Source organism: Barbus barbus (assembly GCF_936440315.1).
Source record: "Barbus barbus genome assembly, chromosome: 34".
Classification (NCBI taxonomy): Eukaryota; Metazoa; Chordata; class Actinopteri; order Cypriniformes; family Cyprinidae; genus Barbus; species Barbus barbus.
Window position 1 is genome coordinate 20,915,412 of NC_136762.1, and position 18,004 is coordinate 20,933,415.

At 39.8% G+C, this 18,004-nt stretch overlaps 1 protein-coding gene across 2 annotated transcripts in view; it reads right to left on the bottom strand.

The window, feature by feature from the left end:
- Positions 1 to 1,592: 1,592 nt before the first annotated feature.
- arhgap35a (Rho GTPase activating protein 35a) overlaps positions 1,593 to 18,004 on the bottom strand; it is an 88,956-nt gene continuing 72,544 nt past the window's right edge. For both annotated transcript variants that reach the window (XM_079392354.1, XM_079392353.1), the window contains exons 4-7: positions 16,744 to 16,821; positions 8,726 to 8,857; positions 4,579 to 4,684; positions 1,593 to 4,488 (exon numbers count right to left, since the gene is read on the bottom strand). In XM_079392354.1, the coding sequence (XP_079248480.1) occupies positions 4,062 to 4,488; positions 4,579 to 4,684; positions 8,726 to 8,857; positions 16,744 to 16,821 (743 nt within the window). In that variant the 3' untranslated portion in view covers positions 1,593 to 4,061. The remainder of the gene's footprint in view (positions 4,489 to 4,578; positions 4,685 to 8,725; positions 8,858 to 16,743; positions 16,822 to 18,004) is intronic.

Below are 18,004 nucleotides of genomic sequence, written 5' to 3' on the forward strand. Positions count from 1 at the left end.
GCACACCAAGTGTTTTGCGGTCTTTCTAAAATCCTGTATGGTAAGGGTTACGCGCTGCGGCTTCGTGCCCATTTTTGGAGTCGGTCAGGCCCCGGTTTCACCTTGGGCCGCACTCTACCTATGTATCCCCAGTAATACTACTTGAACAGGGTGTTGCTACCAAGGATCTGTTGGGACCGTTCCTTCAGCGAGCTCCTGCAGAGCATTTACATTACATTTAGTCATTTGGCAGACGCTTTTATCCAAAGCGACTTACAATTGGGCAAGCAGTAGCCCCTGGGTGACAGGCCAAGACTTAGTTACTATCCTAAGCGCTTGGTCGTATCCCCTTAAAGGAATCTCTTCTTCTGATTCCAAGCCTTTGAGCTCTACCCTGGGTCCAGGAGGCCCGGCCCCTAACAGGTAAGTTCTGGGGTATGCAGCTCAGGCCTTTGGCCTAAGGGGATAATGTCACTGACAGCCATCATACCGTCCCAGGGGCAACTCCCATAGCCGGGTAGAGTTATTACTTAGTGCTCGCCTTTTCTGCTTGGCTGCCTCAGCATGGTGGCGTGGGTATTCCGTTCCCCATAGCGACCCCTAGAGGACGCAGTTCGAAGTTCCCTCAAAAGGGAACGTCTCAGGTTACGTATGTAACCATGGTTCCCTGAGAGTAGGGAACGAGACACTGCGTCCTCTAGGTTCGGTGCCATGCTTCGGACGCAAGCTTCAGACGAAGAAGTGAATGATGTATTTTCCCAGCACCCCTTTATACTGTGGACGCGCCGATAGTGACATCATAGGCTGTCGCCAGCCAGCATGTGGTGTTTTTGTATACATGCTTCAGACACGGGTCACGCTGACGGCGTTCCCCATAGGGACCCCTAGAGGACGCAGTGTCTCGTTCCCTACTCTCAGGGAACCATGGTTACATACGTAACCTGAGACGTTTTAGTTGATGTATAGTTTGTTAGGATTGGACAAAATTTGGCCGAGATACAACTATTTGAAAATCTGGAATCTGAGGGTGCAAAAAAATCTAAATAGTGAGAAAATTGCCTTTAAAGTTGTCCAAATGAAGTTCTTAATGCATATTACTAATCAAAAATTAAGTTTTGATATATTTACAGTAAGAAATTTTCCAAATATCTTCACGGAACATGATCTTTACTTAATATCTTAATGATTTTTGGCCTAAAAGAAAAATGGATCATTTTGACCCAAACAATGTATTTTTGGCTATTGCTACAAATATACCCCAGCGACTTAAGACTGGTTTTGTGGTCCAGGGTCACATATGCTGATTTGCTGCTCAAGAAACATTTCTGATTCAATGTGGAAACCATGATTAATTTTCATCACAGGATTCTGTGATGAATAGAAAGTTCCAAAGAACAGTATTTATTTTAAACAGAATTTCTTTCCAACAATGACAAATTAATTACGGTCATATTTGACCAGTTTAATGCATCAATGCTGAATAAAATTAATTTCTTAAAAAAACCAATAGATTACATAAGTGAAAAAGTAGAATTAGTAAATTGCAAAAGCACAGATGTAATGGAATTTATGAACATTCTGCAAGTATAAAATAAAGACAAGAGACTGATTTTACAAGATTGATTTTATTAACTATAATACAGGTCACAGAAGGCCTTACTGTTTATACACCATTCCCATTGAGACTAATTACCAACTTCTTGGCAAATAATGACATGTATTTTTGTTGATGTAACTTCATTTATTTCTGTATTTTTTCCCATTCTATTTTTTTCTTTGTTCATTTTTTTCTTCCTTTTTTAATACTGAGAGTGGCAGACCCCTCTCCCTGACCTGGTCTTGAATCATGCACTACATCATTGTGGCCTTTACACCATTCACAAAAAAAAAGAAAAAAAAAGAAGAAAGTTAAAAATGCTTTGTTTCATTTTTTAATTATTAAAATAAAACATAAAAAGAACATCTTTTCTATCACCATTGACTACAGGGCAAAGTGTCAGACCCCCCTAACGTACAAATAAACAACCATTCTGAATATAGTTTTGCTCCTTTCTCCTTTAACTTAACAGACACTCTGTCACCATTGTTGAAAAAAGAAAGAAAAAAAAAAAGAAAAAAAAGTAATGCAGCCAAATAGGATTGCTGAAACAATGTCACATTTTTAATACACGTTTTTCTTGTCGCTTTTAGTCATCTTCCCCTGCCCTTTTTTATTACTTTTTTTGCAGTCTTTGGCTGCGAAGGACAGTCGGCTCTGAACGAATACATTGAAAATACACAGAGAATGCAGCATTCATATAAAGTACCAGGGGCGTATAGGCCACACAGCTCCCCATTTCCCAAAATAAACCATTACTCCTGCTCTCTGAGGGCAAAAGACGTAGTGTTTAAGCAGAAACAGTTAGAGTTGCAGCTGATCACAGCCAATCAGAAGTCAGAGTAGATGTGGATTGAAGTTAAAGAGGGACAGGGCAGGTGTGGTTCACTTAAAGTATTACAGGGAGAGATATGCACAAAACTGAAGTGAAATCCGCTGTGGGATACATTCATTTTTATCCATAAATGTGATCGTTTCACAGTTTCACAGCGTCTGCCTGCTTGAAAACCACAGCTCGCAACAAACTCTTGAGTTCAAATAAACAAAAGCCACAGAACATTATTTCATCTGGATCAAGAAAACTTATGAAGTATAAGTGCTGGGGAATATTGATATAAACTTGAAAGCTAAATGGCAGCGTTTTTATTTAAACCATGTGATTGTGAATACATCCAGCATTTTCTAGAAAAACAAAAATGTAACCAGCGTGAATGCAAGCTGAGTTTCAACATGCAATACCTGCTTTGTCCACTGGGTGGTAGTGTTGCGCTCCAAGAGCTCACAAATGGAAGTCTACTCACAAGCTACCGCATTAACCCAGGTTTTCTTCTCCGAATCCGTTTTTTTGTTGTTTTTTACGTCTGGCATTTTATTAACAATGTCATCCTTCTGAGGTCAACTCTGAAGTAGAGACATTTCGTCAGTCTTGACAAAAAGCCACTAACTGCAAGCTCACATTCATGCTGTTTTGAAGACTTTATCTTTTCCGAATGCCATTATAGCTATGCCACTATCTTCACTCTCATCCTCCTCTAGGCTTCCACATCTCACGGATTCAATGCCTTTCAAATAGGTACAGCACAGCGTCTCCTCTAGTGCAAACTTCCTTTACCTTCCAGAACTGTGAGGTAACTCTTGATTTAGTGCATACCTCTCCTCTAAAACGCAGGAGGACCACAACCCAACCCATCCCTTAGAATTCATCACTTACTGGTTCACCAATCATGTGCGCAAAAAGTAGTCAACAGATCTAACATGAGGGAACTTCCTGCAAACGTGTAATAAGAATAAGAAAACAGCTCCCAAATGAACAGACACCGAACAAAGCCGAAGATCCTCATGGAGCAGGAAACCGAGGGTTGTGAGGACATTCTGCAATAAAAGCAGCATTAGTCTTCCAGCATGTTCTGGAGGATCATGTGACAGGGGATAAAGGGGAGGAAAAGACTTCAAATCCCAGAATGCTTTGCCACACACATCCTTGCCAGCAAAACTAGATCCAGTTGTCTTTTGATTTCTGTCTCTCTTTAAAAGGCTGTCACAGGCGAAACAGATTAAATAAGGGGGAGGCAAAAACATTTATTTTTCGTAATTTATAACAGTGTTCGAACGTTACAACAAAAATCTGGTGAATATATAGGCCACCCTGTTGGCCCGCTTAACCTTATTTCTAGGAGGTTGCGCATACAGTGGCCACCCGAATAGACAACGCTGGACCAGCAAGAGTGGGACATCTACGTTAGATGGACCCATTAGAGATCTGGGTTTGGGGTTACCACACTTCATGTGCAGTTGTTAATGTGTGAACAGAGCGATTTATAGAGTAGCATGATGCAGAAAGAGGGCGATGAAGTGTGGTTGACGTCAACCTCATTCCTCTACTGCTTGTGATGAGTCAGGCACGGCCGTGCAATCTCCTCGGAAGTTTCTTCCATTCGATTAATCTCTTTCAGTGCCCCTAAAGTTCTCCTCCTCGTCTACAGCTTCACAGCGTGTGTTGTTCCGTAGGGGGGTGATGGGGGTGGAGAGAAGGCAGCAGGCTCTGGATTGGGGATTGAGGGGTTGGGGGTGGAGAATGGGGTGGGGATTGTTGGGCGGGGCTGAAGGGCGGGGCTACAGGTTGCAATGGGGCGTAACAGGTGGAGTAGGCGGAGCCTTGTACGGAGGAGGCAGAAGACAAGGTGGTGGTAGGTGAGGCGGGATGTCCAGGCAAGCCGCTGGGTGTGTCGGCCAAGGGCTGATTGTAGAAGAAGAAAGCACACTGGTGGATAAAGGTCTCGATGATTGTCTGGTAGGTGCGTGTGGCTGTCAGTGCGTCCATGGTGGTGAAATCGGGCCGCATTAGTGTCGGCCAGAAACAGATGGACAAGTTCTCGCTGGTCATCAGGTTCAGGCGGCTGTTTTGACTCACCCTGAGAGAAAGAGAGAAACAGTGAGAATGGAAAACATTGGTGTGAGCGAGTTTGATCGTGTGTTGCCCTAGGGATGGCTCTGATTCTCACTTGTTCAGGTGAGTGATGACGTATTTGAAGACCTCATAGTTTTCTCGAGGGAACCAGCGGAGCATGTCCTTCATGGTGTGGAGGCGCTGCTCTCGATCATTGATTTCTGCAGGGGGCAGAGAGGAAACAGAATGAGACACAAACACATTTATTTTCTTTATGCTTCACAGGTGTTCACTTGTCCCACAACACACAAATAGATAGAGGGCGACAAAAGACACACACCCACACAGGAGTCAGTCTTGACAATGACTTCAATGCTTGAGGACCTTCGAGACCAGTGTGTTTCTGTAATATCATGGTGTCCTATTAGCTCTTTAAAGCAACAAAGGCACAGACTCCAAGCTATTTAAAATATATAGATATGTTTTAAATGATAAAAAATTGTATGTACCATAAACACAATATTAAGCTGTCCCACACATACAACATGTTCAACCCGGTTACCATAATGATCCACACCTTTCCACAAGTTTCATTAAATTATAACCCTTTTTACTGGGAATACAAGTACATAATTAAATTTTTTTGGTTTCTACACAAATTGTAGACTTGATGGCATTCCTCAAGCTTAACCTTCAACCCTGTTACCCAAGTCCTGGCAACAGGGTTGAATGTTGCAAATAATATAAGGAAAATAAAAATGTATCAAAATCATAAATACTTCAAACTATCTTGTCCATGCCAAGTGACATCGTAATTCAAGCTTAATCTGCAACTGTTACCTATTCTGTTATATATACACCAGTAAATTTTAATAGAACCTTTAACCAAAGACTTCATTAAGTTAATCTGACTGGAGTGTCTATACCAACTTTTTAACTGCTGCTAAATCATTACATGAAACAACATTTAAAACATGATTAATTTCAAAGCGATATGCACTCTTTTGTATAGAGTAAGTGACACTTAAAATAAAATTAAAGAATGAGTTGTCAATTTCAAATATTAAAAAAAGGAAACAAATCAGATTTTAAATGGACAGATTAATAGATAAGAAACTCTTTAATTCATGCGTTTACAGTTCAATAAAATAAATACAAATTTAGATATAATTAAAATCAAAAAGACCAATTTAAAGCGGTTTAATTCATTTTTTTTTTTTAAATAGTTAAAACAACAACATAGTAAACAGACCATAATTTCCTCCATAATTTTGCACCAGATTTGTGAAAAATTCTGAAAACTAATTGAGACTTTGATTGAATGTGTGTGCAGAAACTGAATCACTCTTTACTCCAGATGAAATGTGAGTAAAACACTCTCCATGTTTGGCTTTGGGACCTCAGATTGCTTTGAAGTGATGCTTGAGGAAGTATTTCAGGAATAATGAGTTCTAATATGCACAAACAACAACTCTAGAGAGGAGTAACAGTGAAAAGGTGTGTGTGTGTGTACGTGCGCGCATACTAGACTTCCCATCAGTCTCATCTGGGGTGACTGAGGGATTGTTCAATGAAGCACAGTGTCTCACACACAAACAGTACATGGACAGAAATAATTGTGTAGTGTGTGCAGTCACACACACACAGACACACACACACGCATGCCCTGGGTGCAGCAAGCTTGATGGTTGTGTTGAGTCAGAACGGCTTACATCAGCCCTTAACGCTGTGAGCCTTGTGTCAGAACATGTGACCACTACGGCAGATGTGTTCCTCCCTAGTCACACACACACACTAATGTCAGCGTTACACACACTCACACACTGACATCAGCATTATGCATTGTGGCCCCAGATGCAGAATTACTGCAGTAACTCGAAGGAAAATGTGCAGAACCACTATAATGCCAGGTTGTTGCTATGTGGTTGCTAGCTGGGGTGATTTGTAGTGCATTTACTTTGTTTCTAGAGTTCATTGTGTTCTTGAAGTTGATGGTGAGTCAGTAGCAGTTATCAGTTATAACTCTGGAGCCCTATTCACACAGAAATAGTATTACCTGGTGACCTCTAGTCATTTGTAATAATTGCGGTTGATCAAATCGGTCTGTAATTTGTAAAGTAAAAATTTCCCCGCAAATGACCTACCATATTTCGCCAAACACCCAGGTTCTGTGATAATATTAGTCCCCTGCGAATCGGCATCTCTGTGATAGGGCCAGGATTTGTTGGGGGTCATATATCATTTTTTCAAGGTTTTTGTTTCCTGTGCGCCTTTTTATCCATCTTTCGCGAAGCATGGAGGCTGCATTGGAGTGTTTTGATAGTATTTTGGGTGCTGGGTCATAGCGCTATACACCAAGCAACTATACAATTTGCAGAAAGAGAAAGCTGAAAACCATCAGAAGAGCGAAAACAAAAAGAGTGATTAGATGGAGATGGACGAAATGTATAGCAGCGTGCAGTAAGGAACACTCTTCAGTTTATGATATATAATGTTACACAAAGCCTTGACATCATATCCGGGAGATAAGTCAGTAAATTTGAGTAAAATCACAGGCTTCGCTTATAATGTGAGAATGTGACAAGGATGAAACTTTATAGAGCGCAAATGTCAAGCAACTGTCAAACGGAGTATACTTAGCAAGTTTACATCAAAACCAAAAGAATTCTATGGGACCAAATTATACTTCGGGTTTTATGGGTATGCTTGGGTATTCGTAAGCGCATGTGCTTTGAATTTTTCCACATACTATGCACAAAAAGAGATTTTTTGGAACATGCATATTAAGTGCATACAAATACTTTTTTTTTTTTTTTTTTTAAAGGTTCGGCTGTATGCATATCTAAGCGTTCATGTAAAAACTTAAGTATATTTTGGGCTTAATACTTAGGCACTTGAATGAAACCATGACCTGTAGTATTAATAGTAGTAATAATGATCTCAAAACATCAGGATGCCGGTGTATTTAAAACCTACCAGACATTGTTTATTTTGAGACCGAATATACAACTATCATCTAATGAATAAACCACCACCACTACTGCCAGTTAGAAAATGCATTAATTTAAATATCCCATTGAGACATCTAATAGATGGCAGATCAACAAAGCAAAGGATTATTCAGAAGGTCTTGAAGCAGTGCAGGTACTTCCTGTGTTTTCAGAGACTAAAACAGAACGAGTCTGTTGGGCTCTTGCCATGGCGTCCAGTAACAGACGGACCAGAGCGAAGCCCCGCCCACCACCTGCGGAGAGTGACACGGCAGTCAGGTGACCTGCCGTCTGTCCTCTCGCTCCATTATCCCTTCCTTCTTACTCTCAATGGGCTTCTGTAATGTTCTTCCATTAAATAGTGTTTGGTTAAAAGTGTAGTTGTGACTAAATATTATTAAGTGGTTGCTTATATCTAGGGTTTGGAGTTTCCACGACTGCCTCATGTCGTTCCAAACCTCTTTCTTTCTTCTGGGGAACACGAAAGAAGATATTTTGAAGAATGTTGGTAACCAAATAGTTTTGACTTGCATCGTATGGACAAAAACATTGACATTTTTCCAAATATTTTCTGTTTTGTTTCACAGAAGAACCAAACTCAAATTAATATCTGATTACGTTGGTATTTGATAGATTAAATTCACTAAAAAATATGCAACTGCCTCAAACTTTTTCTATGGCTATTTGAACAGTACTAAGATTTTAACACCTGCAAAATGAGTGACATGATTGGATCATACATTTAACCAATCGAATCCCCTCTTGTGCTTTACTCCACCAGTGCAGGTTTGGGTGTAACGCTTTGTTTTCTGCTGAATCAGGTCTGCTGTTTGTGAAACTATTTAAAACATGGCAGGACTTGAGAGGGCTTGTTTATTGAGAAACAGTCTGAAGTGAAGGACTAACGGCAATCTTAGGCTTAAGTCTCATCGCTTGTGTGTTGCTGGCTTGGAGCGATGCCCAGAGCAGACAATGCTGAACTTCACACTGAGAGAGAGAGTGTGTATTGAAGAACGGGGAGAGAAGTCTATAATACCGCAACAGGAAAACTCAATCCATTTCTACTCGCTGGCTTATCACTTGTTATTCTTTTTCTCCCAGCTCCACACACAGGATTGTACAGCAGAGGAGCTCTCCAGAGCACACTAACCTCAGAGGACTACAACCAAGCATGCTGCTTTCTGAGAGTAAACATCTGGCCGTGGAAAATCTTGCCTGTATCAGTGTTTTTATTGATAGTGAGAGTCTGCGCACTCTCGTGTTGATACTCACTGAAGGCCTCTACCAGCTCCGTCTGCATGCTGTATGGTACCAGAGGATCGGGCAGCTCTGAGAAGAAGCTCTTCATCGCTCCTGCCACCGTGTTCACAGACATGTCCTTCTCGATCAGGTCAATGTTAGGGTCTATAATGTACAGAAAGAGAGAGAGAATTCGGTTAGATGTTAAATGGAAGTTTATGAGTCACTGCAGCTTCTCAACCTATTTGCAATTTAAAGTTGTTAAAGTACAGTCTAAAAAAAAAAGGAAGTGTAGACTAGTTAAGCGTACATTATCCTTCTAACGGGTGTTTCCTTAACTTCAGGCAATTGTGTGCGCTGCGGGTTAATTTTTATTAAAACCAACAGATTTCAGTATGATCACATAGCGATTTTACAAACTTTACCATGCATAAAAGGCATGTGAAAAGTATTTTTGTTACTTTTCACACACATTTTGTTTAAATTTAGTTTTATCCTTGGTCTCAGACCTTCAAAAAAAAAAAACTGCACAGGGCCAAAAGTGCCAACAACTGAAGAACCACTGTGACCTGCACCATAATTTTAAATCACTCTGACCCTGAAATACATTTTGTACCAAGGAACTGGCACTGAGATAAATGGGAAGGCAAATGAACACATTTTTCAAGGAGGTATTTGATCAGGAAAAAATAAAAAATAAAAAAAAATAATCAGTTTTTTTAAATCAGAGACACAGGATCATATGAATATCCCTGACTGCCAGCTTCTTCTAAATGCAGCTTCTTTGTTCACACAAGTGGTCCTTCTGAAAGCACAAGCCCCTTATAAACAAACCTGTCCACTCTTGCTGTCTGGATGCATCTCTAATCTCTCGGCTGATCCAGCGAAATGTATATCTAATTGTAGAATGCGTGCTTAGCATGCAGGCGTGAAATGAGTGCATAGGAGAGGGTGAGAAGTTATGAGCCGCAAACAAAACAAGCGCCGATTAAAACCACAAAACAATTTTGATCTCTGCTTCTGCCAATATGATTAAGCTAAAGCTACAAACACAGACAAGCACTCAACATTCATATTACAATTGTAATCTTTCAGACCAGCATGTTAAATCTAGTTGACCCCGGATCAGTTACTCTAGCCGTCCTGATTGTATTTCATCAGAGATCGATAACGGCTGTGTAGCACCTGATTGTGAATCGTCTGACATTTCTCCGGAGTTGGCCGGGATGCTGCTGAGCACATACCTGTGTAGTAATTTCCACCGTAATTGTATTGTCAACCTGGCTGTGCGGGGTTCTGATCGATCAGACACGAGCCTTCACCTATTATTAGCTCATGCCAATCCGAACCGGGCCCGACCAGATCAGTGGAGTGTGTGAGATCGCGGTTCATTACCTAAACCAATCTGCTGGTAATTAACTGACCTTCTCTTCCGCCGCAAACACAAAGTAAGGACAGCCTATGGTGATGCACACACACAAACACACTTCCACAGCACACAACAGTTTCTTTAGAGAGCTTAATGAAATTCAAATTAGAGATTTGGGGCTTTTAGTCCATGTCTATTAACTAATAAAACACATGAATATTTACGTAAATATTATATTAAAAAATAATTAAATATTTATATAAATATTAACATTTTATTAATTATTTTTATATTACATAATATTTGTAACCTGTATATAAATGCATTTTTATTTACGAATATTATATTCTGTTCTGGATGGGGAAAAAAAGTCACATTTGAAATACGCTATCAATGAAATGTTTTGCGACAGTAAATATGTTTTTTTGAAAGAAGCCTCTTATGCTCACCAAGGCTGGATTTATTGAATCAAAAATACAGTTAAACGTTAGTGCAAAAATACAGAAATAATATTGCAATTTAAAATATTTTTATTATTTTCATATATTTAAAAATATATATATATTCCTGTGATGAAATCTAAATTTTCAGCAGTCACACTTATTATTATTATTATTATTATTATTAATGTAGAAAACATATGTGCTGCTTAATATTTTTTCATAAACTGATTTTTTTTTTTTCAGGATTCTTTGATGAACAGAATTTATTTGAAATAGTAATCCTTCATTTTGATAAATTTAATGCTTCTTTGCTGAACAATTTCATATACATACACTCACTGGCCACTTTATTAGGTACACCTTGCTAGTACCCGGGTTGGACCCCCTTTTGCCTTCAGAACTGCCTTAATTCTTCGCGGCATAGATTCAACAAGGTGTTGGAAACATTCCTCAGAGATTTTGCTCCATATTGACATGATAGCATCACGCAGTTGCTGCAGATTTGTCGGCTGCACATCCATGATGAGACTCTCCCGTTCCACCACATCCCAAAGGTGCTCTATTGGATTGAGATCTGGTGACTGTGGAGGCCATTTGAGTAAAGTGAACTCATTCTCATGTTCAAGAAACCAGTCTAAGATGATTTGAGCTTTGTGACATGGTGCATTATCCTGCTGGAAGTAGCCATCAGAAGATGGGTACACTGTAGTCATAAAGGGATGGACATGGTCAGCAACAATACTCAGGTAGGCTGTGGCGTTTAAACGATGCTCAATTGATACTAAGGGGCCCAAAGTGTGCCAAGAAAATATCCCCCACACCATTACACCACCACCACCAGCCTGAACCGTTGAGACAAGGCAGGATGGATCCATGCTTTCATGTACTTTACGCCAAATTCTGACCCTACCATCTGAATGTTGCAGCAGAAATCGAGACTCATCAGACCAGGCAACGTTTTTCCAATCTTCTATTGTTCCATTTTGGCGAGCCTGTGCGAATTGTAGCCTTCGTTTCCTGTTCTTAGCTGACAGGAGCGGCACCCGGTGTGGTCTTCTGCTGCTGTAGTCCATCTGCTTCAGGGTTCAACGTGTTGTGCATTCAGAGATGGTATTCTGCATACCTTCGTTGTAACGAGTGGTTATGAGTTAGTGTTGGCTTTCTATCATCTGTGATAGAGAGTCGTGCAGTCGTGATAGGGGCAGTCGTGGCCTAATGGATAGAGAGTTGGACTTGTAACCCGAAGGTCGTGGGTTCGAGTCTCAGGTCCGGCAGGGATTGTAGGTGGGGGAGTGAATAACCAACACTCTCTCCACCCTCAATACCACGACTGAGGTGAGACCCTTGAGCAAGGCACCGAACCCCCAACTGCTCCCCGGGCGCCGCAGCATTGGCTGCCCACTGCTCCGGGTGTGTGTTCACTGCTGTGTGTACACTTGGATGGGTTAAACTCAGAGCAGAAATTCCGAGTATGGGTCACCATATTTGGCCACACACCACCTCCCTTTCCCCCTATCTCTAACCAGTCTGCCCACTCTTCTCTGACATCAACAATGTAATCTGCTTCAGGGTTCGACGTGTTGTGCGTTCAGAGATGGTATTTTGCATTCCCTGGTTGTAACGAGTGGTTATTTGAGTTACTGTTGCCTTTCTATCATCTCTAACCAGTCTGCCCATTGTCCTCTGACATCAACAAGGCATTTTCGCTCACTGGATATTTTCGGACCATTCTCTGTACACCCTAGAGATGGTTGTGTGTTAAAATCCCAGTAGATCAGCAGTTTTTGAAATACTCAGACCAGCCCATCTGGCACCAACAACCATTCCACATTCAAAGTCACTTAAATCCCCTTTCTTCCTCATTCTGATGCTCGGTTTGAACTTCAGCAAGTCGTCTTCATCACATCTAGATGCCTAAATGCATTGAGTTGCTGCCATGTGATTGGCTGATTAGCAATTTGTGTTACCAAGCAATTGAAATGGTGTACCTAATAAAGTGGCTGGTAAGTGTATACAATGGGGAAAAATGTATTTGATCCCCTGCTGATTTTGTACATTTGCCCACCGACAAAGAAATTATCAGTCTATAATTTTAATGGTAGGTTTATTTGAACAGTGAGAGACAGAACAACAACAAAAAAATCCAGAAAAACGCATTTAAAAAAAAAGTTATAAATTTATTTGCATTTCAATGAGTCAAATAAGTATTTGATCCCTTCAAAAAAATGACTTAGTACTTGGTGACAAAACCCTTGTTGGCAATCACAGAGGTCAGACGTTTCTTGTAGTTGGCCACCAGGTTTGCACACATCTCAGGAGGGATTTTGTCCCACTCCTCTTTACAGATCCTCTCCAAGTCATTAAGGTTTCGAGGCTGACGTACACATATATACATACACGCACAAATACAAATAAACATACTAGTCTGAACTATATACACGTCTTACCACTTTTAAAAATAAGCAATCGTAAATAGCCTCTCCTCAATTATGCACATAATACAAGCATATTCTATGCGCTATGACATTATGCTTTCATAATGGCCCTCGGTGGGCCGGATCAATAGCTGTGGATCAGTCCCGGTTAATTGAGCTTATCTGCTCTACCATGTGCTCATTGACAGAAATGTGATCCATGCACAGAGGAATAGCAGCCATTTCTTTGAAAGCAGCGAGGTCAGCCGGGTCTGCTGTGACTGACCCACTCAAACTTTTCCCCAAGGCAAATATGAGTAACAGAGTTCTGTATGTACTATGATATCCATGAGATGTCTTTAGATTATGCTGTTACAACAGCAGGGTAATGTGAGAGCATGGAAGTTCATGGAGGCCAGACAAGCAGAGAGAGAGAAGGTGGGAGTCACTGCTCTTGTTATACTTCAGTAATGTTCTTAGCTTTACAAGCTTTTCAAGTCGTACTTTTGAAACAGCACCACGGTATTTTAATGTTTTATGTTTTCTTCAGAGTCTAGTGTAAATTGTACATGGGTCAATGCAACAAAAGATATTGCTGGACAATAGTTATTAGGTGAAATTGCATACTGTCTAGTTAGGTACTACATTTGATGAGGAAGATACTTTGCAACTGTTAAAAAGTCTGTTCTATATTGTATGAATGTGTGTGGTATTGAAATCTGGATGTACTACATTCGCTATGTTGTCATTGTCACATAACGTACCAGCGTCAGTTGCGTAATTTTACTATGTCACAACTCCTCTCCCATGGCCTCATGATGGTAAAGTCCCATCAGATGCACACTTTGGAATATCAGCAGAACTAGTAGGTCATCTGGCACTTTGCACCAACTGTTTTATGAATACTGTGAATGTGGACATACTACATGCTGTTTTCACCTACTATCTAGTAGGGAAGTATGCATATTGGTATGCAGGCCTTTTGCAGTAAACTTTTAAGTTTAACAATGTCAATTGCTGCTTTTCCACCAAAATTACCTGGAACAATTTGTCCCAGGAACTTTTTTTCCCCCAGACCAGTTGCTGTCTGCGTTTCCATCGCGGTCTAGAGTACAGAGAAGTTTAAGCAAATAGTCTGGTGACGTAGGTCTGCGCGCGTTTCTCAATACCAAGTACGCAATTTTCGGACTTGAGTCATCGGTAGTTTGGACTTCGCAAATTCGACTCAGGAGTGTGAACTCCCATGGACGGGACAACGCAAATCCGGTAATTCTGCAAACAGCAGCGTACTTGATATGTCAGTCTGCCTACCTTGGCTACTGCAATTTTCCTCACTGAATTTACAATAAGACGAAATATGATATCAAACACCACTGCCTCTTTTCGGGTTCATTTAAACATATTAATAGCCGCGGAAATGTAGTTCAGGGAACGTACATAGCCTACATTACAATGAAACAAAACATAATCAAACAGTATTGCCTCTTTTCATTTTAACATAATAGATTAATGGAATAAAGACCAAAGATTACCTGTTGATTTACCCAAAACAAATGATCTCATGTTTAACCACTACAGAGACATCAGTGCCAGCGGCAGATGTCAGAAGGACTAGCCGAGTTGAGGCTACTCTTGGCGGATACATGAACACTGAGCGCCTGCTGATCGCTTGGATCTCATGTCTCCGAAATCGGCGAAGCACATTTTCAAATCGGTGCTGTCTTTATAAATAAACCGCAGATTTGAGTTTTAAACCACTATATTCTCACCTGAAATACTTTTAAAATTACATGACACAATACATTTTTTTTTTTTAAAAGTGAATATATGGTGGTTGATATACAATCAAACAGTATAGGTCTTCAATACTCTTTGATACAATGCTGCGTGAACTCAACCAATCAGCATGTTCAGCGCCCAAGTCCCGCCCCCGAAAGTTCTAGACCTTTGAAACAGTACTACCTCGCGAGGAGGGACTTTCTGATTTGCACCCAGAACTTTATTTAGATCCTAGTTCTAGCGGTGGAAACACATCGAGTACCAGCCTCCCTAGTTCCTGGGTAAAGTTCCTGCGGTGGAAACGGGGCTATCGTTTAATGACAAAATAATAATAGAACAAAACTCCCTTACTTTTCAGATTTCTGAATTCTAATCAAATAATCTAAAAGTTGCTACTTTCTGTGGTGATGGCAAAAGTACATACTTGAGTGAGAGTATGTTTGTACTGGGACAATACCATTACATTTTCATCTTGATAATGCTAACTTCAGCGTCTAGCATTTACTTTTAGATTCATTTATTTATTTGCCTTTATAAGATTACTATAGTGTAAAGTGTATAGGAAGAAAAGTGAGAGAGACGGGGGGACAGCAGTCAGGGTTTGATTTGACCAGAGTTGGGTATAATGGGTTACTCAGTAACGCAGTAAAGTAATGAGTTACATTTTAAATGTAATTTGATTACAGTTATGTCATTAAAATTACGTTACTTAAGCTAAAAATGCAGTGTTAAAAAAAACAAAAGTAAAAATCATGCATTGCATGTCAGTATTCCCTTTAATAAATCACCTGAGAATGCGAGCTAAAATGAGAGTCCTACAACATTTAGATGCAATGAAAGGTTGCCTATCATATTTCAAAATGTTGCACTCGACATATTTTAGTCTGGCATTATAGTTTGGGAAAAGTTCAACAAGTGAATTTGTACAAGTTTATGTCACAGTAACACTAATAAAGTAAAAAATAAATGACTGGTTTCATACGGATTTATTTTATCAGAAAATATTTGTTTTCCACATGACTTACTTCGTTTAATAATAGACACTTCAAGCTTTCTTTAGATATACTGTATTTCTCATGTCATTTTCATTCATTCTAGTGACTCATTTCAGGAAGATATTCACGGAGACTGAGAATGCAGAAAGCGCACCCTACGTGTTTTCTTTATTTTACAAAACCAAAAAAAATAACTCCAAAATAACTCCTACACTGGCAAACTAATTTTTTCGGCTGAAGGTAGAGTAGCTTGTTTTCATCTGTCGTCTCGTCTGACATGATGTAGTGCAGCAGTACTAGCTACACACTAGTCATTGTCTTCATTTTTCCATTTTCTGATGGATGTCAAACAGTGTTAAAGTGCAACACTGCCACCTACTATGTTGGAGTGTCAACCAGAATCAACCATAGTGTCAACAGTTACTGCCACTGGATTATTTAATAGTATACTGTGTATTATGTGTAGTATTAACGTCAGTATTTCATTTTTCATTCAATATCATGATGATAATCACATTATGCCACACATAATTCATACTTGTTTCAAAACTGCCATGGTAGCTTCGGCATAAGAGCTTCAAACCGATTCAAACAGACAACATTAAAAGAATCTGCTCATTTGTTCACAAACTGGACTCCATTAGCATGTTTGCATGTATATCTGTGCATCTAACAAAGACAATGGGATTATTTTGTGGTGTATGGACTTCCCATTACATTCAATTCACACTGCAAGATGCAACACAGGTAAAATGTGATTGTTTACTGAGGCCGATTAGCATTTAAATGCATTATTTGTTTCTGCCTGACTTGAAACATTCCCAACACTGAATCGTTTAAATTTACCCTTACTAATTTCATTCCTTGCTATTTCAACTTGTTCTACTCCACTGTTTCTTTTTAAATCGGATACTACTGCATGTTACTCAGCTGTACTACATTTTGTTCTATTTATATGTATCTGCCATGCCAATAAAGCACACTAAACAGAAACTGAAAAGAGAGATCAAAAGCAAAAGAAAGTGAAAGGCAGACAGGTCATGTGACTCACCTTGGTCAAACTGCCGCTGCATGCTTTCCATCTCGGCCTTATTTCCACTCACCCTGTAGATCCCCTCTGTGCTCAACCCTGTGTGTGAGAGAGAGAGAGAGTTGACATTAATGAGTTTCGCACTCCACTCCCTTTTACACCGTCAAGAGCCATCAATGGTGTTATCTCCAGCTCAGAGAATGTACAACGCATTACACATTTAATTTATATCTGAGGTTGCTAATTGTGTGGCCACACTCTGACTGTCAGATCTTCACTGTTTGACTTATCAGTCGTACATGAAGAATGAGGGCTGCCACAGGCAGAGAGCAGCTTGCGTCTTGTGCCCCGCAGATGCAGATGGAGGCAAGAGCCAGAGAATGGCTCGGCTTGGCCCATCTCACCCAAGCAGAGAGAAAACAAGTACATCGATAAAGAGGAAGACAGAGCGAGAGGCAGAGAGAGACACTCTCGGAAATGAGTCGGCGCGTTGCCGAGGCAGACCGCATTGATTGCCTCACCTCTCCTGATCAATTATCCATAAAAGCTTTTCTGTGGGACTGCAGGAAGGGAAACGTGTGTAGAGAGGAAGGTAAGAACATGAGGGAAAAAAGAAAAGAAAAAAGGTGAGAAAAGGACCGTAAAACTTCTGAAAGATCAAGTTTCATTTTGCGTTATTTGCACTGATCATAAAACTCTACTTTTGATGTCTGAGAAATCCACAAGGTCTACCTGGGTCTATCAATCATAATTAAAAATAGGCTCAAATATGATATGAATATGAACAGCCTATTAAAAAAAAAAGTTGTTTTGTGATGATAAAATTAACAATTTAAAATAAACCACAACACAAATGCCATTGTATTTTAATGCCAGACCTCAACAGCGCATTTTTTCTCCCGTTATTGGTCTTCTGTTGTTAAATTATTTATTTATTTAGAAATGGCTAAAATATTAATAATGAAAAAGTAATGATTAAAAAAAAACACAGATTTGTAATGTTTAAATATGCTAGAAAAAAGTGTCACAATTCTCAAAATGAATCGATATACAATTAAACAAATAAGCACGTAACTAAACAAACAAGTAACTAAAAAAGCCAATCAAATAAACTATTAAATAAGTTAATTACTAACTACATAAGTGAATTACTAAATATAGATATGCAAATTAATAACTTATATATAACTAATTAAGGCAGTCGTTGCCTAATGGATTTGACTTGCAACCCGAAGGTTGTGGGTTCGAGTCTCAGGTCCGGCAGGGATTGTAGGTGGGGGAG